General features: G+C 38.6%; 1 protein-coding gene across 1 annotated transcript in view; it reads left to right on the top strand.

The window, feature by feature from the left end:
• The window catches only part of TXLNB (taxilin beta), a 119931-nt gene that overhangs the window by 62287 nt on the left and 45443 nt on the right, over nt 1–12201 (top strand). The window contains exons 4-6 of the mRNA XM_063443300.1: nt 4294–4464; nt 5184–5378; nt 6865–6984. Of these exons, the coding sequence (XP_063299370.1) occupies nt 4294–4464; nt 5184–5378; nt 6865–6984 (486 nt within the window). The remainder of the gene's footprint in view (nt 1–4293; nt 4465–5183; nt 5379–6864; nt 6985–12201) is intronic.

Below are 12201 nucleotides of genomic sequence, written 5' to 3'. Positions count from 1 at the left end.
CTTTCTTACGAGAAAGCATTGGCTTGGCTGAAATCATCAAGATTGATTAACTCAGCTATGAAACTTGCTAGTGCGTAGTGAAATTTTTCTCATTATCAATAGACAAGCAGAGGACCAAGCCATGAGTGCTTCTGAAACAAAATGCTCAGGAACAGGTGCGAGTGCATGCAAATTAATAGCGCTATAGCTAATACAGCGGCATGTAGTGGCTAAGGGACTTAGACCATACCTTTACAGCACTTTAAGCACAATCATCATAACCACTACAGCTCATTGTGGTTATGGTGCTATAAATCTAAAACCATGGTTCCCTAGTTTTCTGCCAACGCAGATTACTTTAAAGTAAATAACGTTCACATAGATAAAAAGCAATTGGTCAAGCTAGACCATTTCCTATTCAAAAGCTGTTTTTGTCTTCTTCTGACATTAGCTAATTGTATGCATCTTCAATTATTTATACAGGAAAAAAAGCTTAATGTTTCCCTTGGTCTTCCTCTTATTATCAAAAAAAGCAACCACTTCTAAATTGTTGCCTCTATATAAAAATATTTACAGACATATCCAAGGAAGAATAGGTTGTGACTCTACTCTTTGCAGTAATTATACCATTGGTACATGCTACATCTATTAGAGGAAACAGTGGTTTATTGTCACGTGGGCAATGCTGGGAATTTGCTGGATTTGGTCCAGAGTGTTTGAATTAGGCAGCGGGTTTCCAAGACTCATCTCTGATCAGCAGACTTGTTAGATGCCTATTTTAGTTTGTATGTATCCAACGGGTTCACATCATTTTCATTGTGCCATAGCTTCCTTTAAAGTGAACATATAGCAATAAAAATAACTAACTTTATTTAGGGACTACGTGATCCCTTCCTGCAATGTGTACACTGTCCTCTTCCCTTTTCCCTGTAAAAACTGATCTAAATAAATATCACTCATCTTGTTTCCAGTGCTAGGACTCTTCCGCTGCAGCCTCCAGCTTCACCTCTGTTGATGCCATCAATCATGCTGTCACCCGCAATTTATCCAATTCAATACTTCTCACAGAGATGCTTTGGATTGAAGAGCACATGCATGTCAAAACGCATTGCAGCTCCAATTAAATGCTGCTATGAGACAGAAGTGCCTCTAGTGGATGTGGTGGTCTGAGTGACTTAGTGGTCACATAGTTGTGTAGGTTGAAAAAAGACTAAAGTCCATCAAGTTCAACCATGAAACCCAATTTGTAGCCATTTCCACTTATGCCACAAAAAGGGGGGTGGGATCCTTCTTGACTCCATAATGACAATTAGATTTCTCCTTGGATCAACAACCTGCTTGAATACATATCAATTATATCCTTGAACGTTCTGTTTTAAATGTATCGATAGAATCTGATAAACCAACGTCTTTAGACAGAGAATTTCACATCTTTATTATTCTTACTGTAAAAAAAAACCTTTCCTCTAATGTAAGAGAAAACACTTTTCTTTCTGCCTGAATGGGTGACATCTTGTTTGCTGTATATTCCTGCTAATGAACAGGTTAGCACATAATGGTTAGTACTGACCCTGTATATATTTGTGTGGTGCAATCATATCCCCTCTGAGGTGCCTTTTTTTCTAAAGAAAGAAATGCCAGTTTTTATATCTTAATCTCATAACTAATGTTTTCCACCCCCCTTACCAGTTTTGTAACCTGCATCTGCACCTTCTCTAGTTCTGCAATATCCTTCATTAAAACTGGTGGGCAAAATTGCACCACATATTCAAGGTGGGGTCTTAGCATTGATTTGTAAAGAGGCAAAATTATATTTGAATCATGTGATTTAAAGCCCCTTTTTATTCAAGAAAACACCGTACTAGTTTTCGCAACGGCAGACGAGCATTGCATACTGTTGCCTAGCTTGTGATCTATAATTGTTCCAAAGTCCTTTTCATTTAATGCCCCATTGGCATGCTTATATTTTTTATAGTATGCAATTGCCACTTCTGACTTGTTTTTGCCTGGAAACATCCCTTTTAACTTACAAGGAAGGAGAGGTCTTTGGGCACATGGGATCCCAAATAGCTCCAAGTATGGCTATTTATAGTAAACTATTTACCGTATATACTCGAGTATAAGACGAGTTTTTCAGCACATTTTTTGTGCTGAAAAACACTAACTCGTCTTATACTCGAGTCAGTTGTCTGTATTATGGCAATTTACATTGCCATAATACAGACATGGACCGGGGGCTGTCAGGAAGCTGTTACTTACCTTCACCGCAGCTCCTGTCAGCTCCCTTCTCTCTTCTCCGGTGCGTGCAGCTCCCAGGTCAGCTCCCTCTGCAACTCTCGCGAGAGCCGCGGGGTCAGAGCGTTGCCACGGGTTACCGTGGCAACGCTCCGCGCGGCCGCGAGAGTTGCAGAGGGAGCTGACCTGGGAGCTGCACGCACCGGAGAAGAGAGAAGGGAGCTGACAGGAGCTGCGGTGAAGGTAAGTAACAGCTTCCTGACAGCCCCCTCCTACAGCCCATCCACTGGACCACCAGGGAGTGAGAGCCCCCCTCCCTGGCCAGCTAACAAGCAGGGAGGGGGGACGAAAAAATACAAATATTAATAATAAAACAAAAAATAATTAAAATAATAACATAAAAATAATAATACAAATAATAATAAAATAAAAAAAAATAGTTACCTAAAAAAAAATAACATTTAAAAAAAATATTAAAATAATAATTAAATAATAATTAATAAAATGCCCACCCCCCACCAATGCTCTGCACTCATACACACACACACTGCACATACACACACTGCACTGCATTCATTATAAACACACTGCATTCATACACACTGCACTCACACACACTGCACTCATATACACACACTGCACTGCATTCATTATACACACACTGCATACACACTGCACTCATACACACACACTGCACTCATACACACACTGCACTGCATTCATTATATACACACTGCATTCATACACACACACACTGCACTCATATACACACTGCACTCATATACACACACTGCACTGCATTCATTATACACACACTGCATACACACTGCACTCATACATACACACTGCACTCATATACACACTGCACTGCATTCATTATACACACACTGCACTCATACACACACTGCACTCATACACACACACACTGCATTCATACACACACACACTGCATTCATACACACACACACTGCATTCATACACACTGCACTCATACACACACACACTGCACTCATGCACACACACTGCACTCATGCACACACACTGCACTCATGCACACACACTGCACTCATGCATACACACTGCACTGCATTCATTATACACACACTGCACTCATACACACACACACTGCACTCCATTCATTATATACACACTGCACTCATACACACTGCATACACACACACTGCATACACACACACAGCACTCACACACACACACTGCATTAATTATATACACACACTGTAAATAAATATTCAGTTAATATAATTTTTTTAGGATCTAATTTTATTTAGAAATTTACCAGTAGCTGCTGCATTTCCCACCCTAGTCTTATACTCGAGTCAATAAGTTTTCCCAGTTTTTTGGGGTAAAATTAGGGGCCTCGGCTTATATTCGGGTCGGCTTATACTCGAGTATATACGGTACACGGTAATTTTGAGTTTAATAAGGAATGAAACCTAAGCATGACATAAATGCTGTAATAAACACATTAATACAAAATAGTTGGTGTTAAACGATTTATTAAGTGCAGTTTATTGGTTATTATTTGTTGATTCTAATTTTGGACACCAAGAGAAGATTGTTTATTATGAGACAGGTGCTGTAAAATGTTAAGTACATAGAATCTGCACTTTGTAATTATGTTCGGTTGGCAATTGTTTGAGAAGCTATCCAGTTTTCTGGCAGTCACCAGCTTTAGAGACAATCAGAAACACCTTGGTAGTAGATAAGTAGGACACCAGATTCAGATTAAAATGAAGACAGCATGTTTGCATGAATGTACCATTTCATTGCCATTGATATTGATCGTATTGGATTCGTTCATCAAGCAGAATCTGTTCATTTCTGCTCCTTCCTCCCCCATTTTGTGTTTAATGCTTGTGTGCAAGTAGTGAGTTCTAATTTGATACCCTGCCTTGAAAACTATGGTGTCCCATTTCATCTTTGCTCAAGGCCTGCTTCGGGTCTATGTCTAAGTGTTTATGATTTAAGGCAGTAGGTCATCTCATACTTGGGTTTCACTTCTACTCATGTGTGTTTCTTTACTAAACAGAATTTTTTTTTCTTTCTGTAATTCTTCAGCTTGAAGAATATCGTGCTGAACAAAAGCAGACGAAGGTCCTGCAGAAGCGCCAAACACAGCTTATTAAGGAGAAAGACATACTGCAAAGTGAACACAGCAAAGCCATACTCGCTCGCAGCAAACTGGAGAGTTTGTGCCGAGAGCTTCAGAGACATAACAAAACACTTAAGGTAACATAAGTGAAAAAAACAAAAACAAAACACAGGTTACATTTGTATTATTTTTTTACAATGTAAAATAAAACAGTGAATGCTTGGAAAAGAAAACATTTATTGTTTGAAGTAAAGTAAAATATTTGCTACTAAGAAGATATAAGATTAAATCTGACTCAAAATCCAAAAGTGCCCCTTTTGAATATGGTCACTGGATCCTCTCATGGAGACAGGACAAATGTCCTGTCCATCTGTGTAAAATTCCTGGATTCTCCCTATGTCAGAATTTATGAGCTTATTTATTTTGTAAAGTTATCAGCTGGCTCATAAGTAGCTATGGTACTGTTACTGTTGTAACTATAGATGGGTTGTGAACATTTTCCAAATTACTTTGTTTCCTCAAATAAGTGTGAGGTGTTAATGCAATTATTTGTAGATTAATGAATAAATCCCTTAGTTTAATAACATTGTTGTTTATAAATGTTTCTAATCACTATTCCATAAGATAAATGCATGCATAATTTGTCAGTAAAATGTTTCAATATTTTTAATTTATACAGACATTTAAAGGACATTATCTATCTAAGCTCTTTCTGCTGGTAGTGGTGCACAGATCTCCCCTGCCAGTCCCCTTCTATTGCAATATATTCAACATATCTGCAGCGATTTATAGAACTCCACTTAAACTATAAACTCACACCTATTTTTCTAAGAGTATTACTATATTTTGCATGCAGGAAGAGACGCTCCAACGTGTCCGAGAAGATGAAGAAAAACGTAAAGAGATCACAAACCATTTCCAGTCAACTCTAACAGATATCCAGAGTCAGATTGAACAGCAGAGCGAGAGAAATAATAAACTGTGCCAAGAAAACACAGACCTAGCTGATAAACTCAATAGCATCGTTGGCCAATATGAAGACCGAGAAGAGGTAAGACAGAACAGCTGTCCTAAACATCAGTCTTTTTCCAGAACAGACATATAAACCTTTCACGAGTAGCAATAAAATGGCAGACGGTATATAGTACATAAAGTCTACTTATCGTTTATATTCCAACAGCCAGATTTACAATTTTGCAGGTGCACAATTCCCATATGCCTAACAGTGTTAGCTATGTTGTATAAATAAATGACTTGAATATAAAAGATATTGCCCAATCACGGTACATGGAAATATAGTTCTACTCATTTCTAAGTAATGGATCACAGTTACTAGCTCTTCGAGTTAAGTGTGTTTACATTATTTAGTATTTATTCATAGCATTACATTGTTAGATTTTTAAAAGTGAGCTGAAATAAAGGGGAGATATGTATAAGGTGAAAAATCATATTGATACTAAATTTGATAATGATTCTAGAACATATTAATTTTCAAGAATATCTAGAACATCACAATTTGTAAAATGAATAGATTCTAACTTTTCATTTATTTGTTGAATTCATTTTGTTATTAGAGATTATACATTAACCATTGTTTTAATGGTTTTATATAAATAAAGTTAATTCATACTGTGCTAGTGGGCATTTGTAAATAATATTTTGGCATATTAGGAAATACTAAATAATGTAAACAATTAAAACTGAATATATTATCCACACATAAATCTATAAAAACAGTACAATACTTAGCTTTTAAAATGTAAACTTATAATATATGCCCACCTAACCAAATAACATTAGCAGCGTGGGAAACTTGGGGCACATGGAGATTGGCACACCCCAAATAAGGGAGCCTGTAATGTCCTTCCATATGCTGTACCTAGGAAATACCACTAATAAAGCAATACAGCCTAAAAGCCTTTATATGTAGTATGTACATGTGGAAGTTTCTGGTACAAATTCATATGTACCAATAAGCACAGATTGTACATGACTATTGGCATATCAGTAACTACTGTCATCATGAAACTCTTGGCAAAACTCAATCGCCTCCCTCCCCTCCCTTCTTTCCTTCTGTATCCCCCCAATGTTGTTTTATCTTTCTTAAAACAAATAAAAATTGTCAAAAAAAAAATAAAATTAAAGTTATATAAAAAAATAAGTTTAAAATACAATTAGTTAAGTCAACACCATAAGTGTTTCTTTATATCTCTTATATTGAACAACTTTCAATGGTGCAAGATTGCAAGATTTCATATGTAAAGCTAAGGCTTCGGTCTAATATTTTTGGAGAAACTTTTCATATTACTTAATATTTTGAAAAATATTTGAATATTTCAGTATATTAATCGCTAATATAATTACGTATATATTTTTTGATATTTTAATATTTAGAATTTTTTTTTTTTAAAGTTTATCTAAAAATATGAAATCATTTAGAAAGTGTATTCAAATATATGAAACCAGGCCTCCGTAGTAAGTGATCTACTGCACCATCATATATGATTAGAGCTGAGAAATGCATTATGTTGTTGCAGAACATGGATAAAGTATTTAAACAACGAGAACTTCAGCAGAAGCTTGTGGATGCCAGGCTGGAGCAGGCTCAGGAACAAATGAGAGAAGCAGAACTAAAGCACAACCGGGAAAAGGATTTTGTAAGTGTTTGCAATGGTTTTCATTTTTAATTTTTTAAGGAAAAATCTGTGTAAATGCGTCCAATGATGCACTCGTTCTATGCTTTCTGGGGACTGTCCACTAGCACTTGCTAGTCCTCTCCTTAAAGGGAAACTCCAGTGCCAGAAAAACGATCCGTTTTTCTGGCACTGGAGGGTCCCTCTCCCTCCCACCCCCCAATCCCCGGTTACTGAAGGGGTGAAAACCCCTTCAGTCACTTACCTGGGACAGCGGCGATGTCCCTCGCCGCTTTCTCCGCCTCCGCGACGCTCCTCCTATTGATTACGTCGGCCGGTGGGCGAGACTAATCTCGCTCACCGGCCGAGGAGACCTAATGCGCATGCGCGGAAATGCCGCGCATGCGCATTACGTCTCCCCATAGGAAAGCATTGAAAAATCATTTCAATGCTTTCCTATGGGGTTTTGAGCGACGCTGGAGGTCCTCACACAGCGTGAGGACGTCCAGCGACGCTCTAGCACAGGAAACCTGTGCTAGAATCCTGTGCTAGAAACTAGGAAGTGACCTCTAGTGGCTGCAATAATTACAGTTGCAGGGTTAAGGGTAGTGGGAGTTGGCACCCAGACCGCTCCAATGAGCAGAAGTGGTCTGGGTGCCTAGAGTGTCCCTTTAACTTCTTAGTAGCAGGCAGAAACTCCTGGTATGCAGTCTGGGACAGAGAAAAGGTGGAAGTAGTGAGGGTAGAAGAAAGGAGACATGACACAGTGTTAGACAAACCGAAGCAGCAAGAGTTTTTGTACAGTGTGCAGTCAGTTTTACCTTAACTAATTTCATTGTCAGCCAGTCCACACAAATTCTGTTCCACTACATCCATTTTAAGTTCCCATCCTTAATTCCCTTTGCCCAAAGCCTGAGCGCGTCAAGAGTAATAAAAAAAATACAAATATTTTTTTATTTTTAAATCAATGGGCCTATTCCATGGGCATCAGCAGAGGGGAGGTAAGTAACATAATCCGCCGCGCCTTACACTTATAAAATTATATTTTAACAAGTATCTGACATACAGCATATAGCAGAGACAAGGTTAACCCCTTAAGGACACATGACGTGTGTGACACGTCATGATTCCCTTTTATTCCAGAAGTTTGGTCCTTAAGGAGGCCGAACTCAAACATACTTACAATCTCCAGAACAGAATGGAACAGAATGGTACAATGTGGTGAGGGTTTAATAGACAAGTACTCAAAATGTTTTCAAGATGCTATAACCCTGTATGATAGCTCTGTAAATCTTAGCACTAGTAAAGCATCATAGAAATAGTGATGAATAGGTCATTTAAAGCTCTCTACAGAAAAATTGTGATGTGGACCTATCCCCGGCAATCGCTATCATCTTTATTATTAAAGTGAGACTTCCAAGTGAATTTAAAATTTAAAGGTATTCTCTGGTGCCAGGAAAACAAACCTGTTTCCTGGCTCTATAGAATCCTGGAGTCCCAATCTCCCTCCCGCCCCCCAGCCCCCTCCCCACCCCACTTGACATCACTGAAGAGATTAATGAAGGGATTAATACCTCTTCAGACACTTACCTGAATCCACTGCCGATGTACCTTGGCGCTGGGTCAGGCTCCGCCCATGCTCCTCCCCTGACGACGTCCACCAGTGAGGGAGACCTAATGCACATGTGCAGCAATGGCTGCGCTCTCATTAGGATTTCCCCATAGGAAAGCATTATTCAATGCTTTCCTGTGGGTGTTACGGCGACGCTGGAGGTCAAGAACCCGGAAGACCCTCTAGTGGCTGTCTGGTAGACAGGCACTAGAGGAGGATTTAACCCTGCAAGGCAATTATAGCAGTTTATAAAAGCTGCAATAATTACACTTGCAGGTTTAAGGGTGATGGGAGTTGGCACCCAGACCACTCCAATGAGTTGAAGTGGTCTGGGTGCCTACAGTGTCCCTTTAAGGTCAGAGTAGCCAAACTGAAAGCATAAGGAATTTTTCCAGTTCAGCTATTTTGACTTTACATTTAAAATTCACTTTAAATGCTCACTTTAGCAAATAACCCTGTCTGTCTATCACAGTGTGTACTTGCTACTAATAGAAGCCTCTCTTTGAGGTTGTGCAGTAATAGCCTTAAATGACTGTCTCACAATAACATGGCAGCCCTACTCTGTGATTGACAGCTGATGCCTGGATGCAGCAATGCATGTAGGGATCCGCTGTCAAAGGGCTATACTGCCAGCAATAATCACTGATTGCATCTCAAGCTTTCTAATCACCCTGGGATTCAGTCATATCGATTGCTTCCATAGCTGTCGGTGGAGGCAATATAATAATTTGTTTCTCATAGTATTCACCATGGAGGTCAATCTACTAAACAGTTATTTTAGGGTTTGTTAGGGATAGGGTTAGCTAGGCTTAGAAATAATGTCAAACTTAGATGCTTGTCAGTATGGTGACATACATAGCATCACTTTGCCAAACCGTATATCTGGGAAACAAGCAAGTCTTGTCAGCTAATCGTGAAGACGTCAAACGCGAGTCCTGCGCATCAGGCAGGACTTGACTCAGAAGTCCCTCTGGTGGCCATCTGAGTGACTGCCACTGGAGGTGTTCCAAGGTTCTAATGTAAACACTGCATTTCCTCTGAAAATACAGTGTTCACATGAAAAAATCTGCAGGGAGCTATGGTACTCACCTAATCAACCCTATTAAGCTGAAGTTGTTCAGGTGACTATAGTGTCCCTTTAATATTTTATTTATATGTAATGTTCTGCAATTTATACATAAAGGAAATCAGAAGAAAGCATTTTTTTTTTTAAATCATATCTTATATGTATATCAATGCATTTATTGGAAAGTGGGATAGTACCGAGTAATAAACTAAATATTCAATTAACACCTTATTTTGTACGGATGGGAAAAAAAGAGTGAATTGCAACCGCTTAGTTAGGACTTCCACATGCCGCCCATAGGTTGGGACCAGAGGGAGAAAACTAGGTTCTCCCTCTGAGTATTATAATTATAGCCCCACCAGCCACCAATGGTTTTTCTCCTTATGTTATAATAGCATCTTACTGCTGACCACTGGTGAGAGTAGGGGAGACACTTGGATGCCCCATTTTTTTTTACATTATTTGTCAATATCCCATTATTTACTTATAAGTCCCCCACAGGTAGGCTCAAGGGAGAACTATATCCCAGCCCCCCATTATTTAAGCATACCCTATACCCAATGGCTGCCTCGTCGCCGGTTTTAATCATTTAGAAGATATGTCCACACCTGTCACATGACTTTTTAACTTCCCTTATAGTAATATGGGGATCTTAACTGCAAAGGGTTTTTATTTATTTATTTTTACTTTATTAATGTGCTTATTGGCTAGCAAGATGCTTCAAAACTATCTTTTAAATCCAGGCCCAGATTTGAAGCATTTTGATTTGAAGAATTCGGGTCCAGTTTTCTGAAGTCCAGCTAAAATCAAGACCCATACCCAAGGCCTGAATTGCTTAATCTGGTCATTGTTAAATATACACGCAATAGGCTGCGCACGCCTTTGTCATCAATACTTTTATAGATTATAGACTTTATGTACTAGTCAGCATTTTATTTAAGTGATTAAGTGATTTTTTTAAGTGATAAAATTATTTACATTAAAAATCTGAAAAAAAATTGGTGTTGCTTAATAGCACAGATCAGTATAACTTTGTGTGTCTCTCACTACTTCTTGCAAATGGTGCATAGCTTGTGTGTGGTAGTGTGGATGAAAACCCATACTGAATGTGGGCCTAGCAAATACCTAACCAGCTCCTCTACCCCTGGCCTGTGGAATGGAAAATATCAATAATGTACCCCTAATAAAATCAGATATTTTTATAAACCAATAATGATAGATAATCTTAAATAGAGATATATGCAGTTAGTACGACTTTGCAAATAACAATTGCAATAACAATTCAAGATGATCATATTCCATCCAGCACAATACATCCCTCAGGATTCGCCCTATGCCTACACCGGCAGTCTCTTCCTAAACAAACTCATTATAGAGGCAGCTGCTAGACTTTACTATACAGCTGCTACTTCAGTATAAAATGTCACATGCCTAGTTTAACGCAACCCGAATATTCTATTTTATTGCATGATTATTTATGGACTAAATTATATGTAATTAAAAAAAAATATAAAACTTCGATAATCAATAATATTTCTATTACTCTGATTATGTTTATGCACACATTTCTTTTAGAATGTTTGAAAACAAGTGTGGATAGTAGCAGTGTGTGCAACAGTGTGTAAATTAGTGTGTTGTAGACAGTGTGGCATCAATATAAGTAGCAGTGTGCAAGTGTGTAACAGTGTGGGGAGCAGTATGTGTACACTATGTGTGCACTTGTCATTTCTGAGTTTGTCATTCGGGCCCCGTTCCTGTCCGCTTTCCATCCATGAGATTGCCAAGCTCAGTCTGAGGGAGCAGGGTTATGCACAGATAATGATAACACAGACCAAATACAGTGATCCCAGAGTCCAGCAGCCTCTGTTTCGGGTTTTGGTCACCAACCACCATTCAGCAAGTAAGGAGGAAAAGGTTATCAGGCAGAGTAGGAGCACCCATCAAACATGTGACTGTAGGCAGGTACCTACTCTGCTTAATGGGAAATCCAGGTGAGTGTATTCTTCTCTTTTGTTAAACGAGCACTCTGGGCACCATAACAACTTCATAGGAATTAAGTATGGTACCAGGAGGTTCCCGGCTCTGGCTTACCGTTCACAATTGGTTTAATCCAACTACATTTAGCTGTGTCCCACCTTTCCATGTTATCTTCGATTCTTGAAAGAAAAAGCCTTGATTTAGCCGATAATTGGCTGAGTGAGTTAACTGACACTCTTAAGCCAATCAATAGCTCCTCATTCACAAAACAGCTTGAAAAACGTAGATTATTTTCTCAAATTTCACTTTACATTTTAACATATATCAAAGCTTGCCTGCTATCACAAATTCAGGCTTGCTCCAGTCCAGTCCTGAGGTTCAAGTTATCATACCTTCCAAACATATTGATGAAAGACAACAATAATCAGACACTCAATTTATTATAATTTTTTGTTCTCGTCTATGGAAATCACAAGACATTCATTGGCATATGATCTATCCCCCTTCCCCCTACCCCCCATAACTTTAATTATAGTTAATTGTAACTACATTTTCACACCATATAGAGTATATGTACAAATATCAG

Source organism: Pelobates fuscus, chromosome 2, assembly GCF_036172605.1.
Source record: "Pelobates fuscus isolate aPelFus1 chromosome 2, aPelFus1.pri, whole genome shotgun sequence".
Classification (NCBI taxonomy): Eukaryota; Metazoa; Chordata; class Amphibia; order Anura; family Pelobatidae; genus Pelobates; species Pelobates fuscus.
The sequence above is the reverse complement of the archived record's forward strand: the minus strand, read 5'-3'. Positions and strand labels throughout refer to the sequence as shown.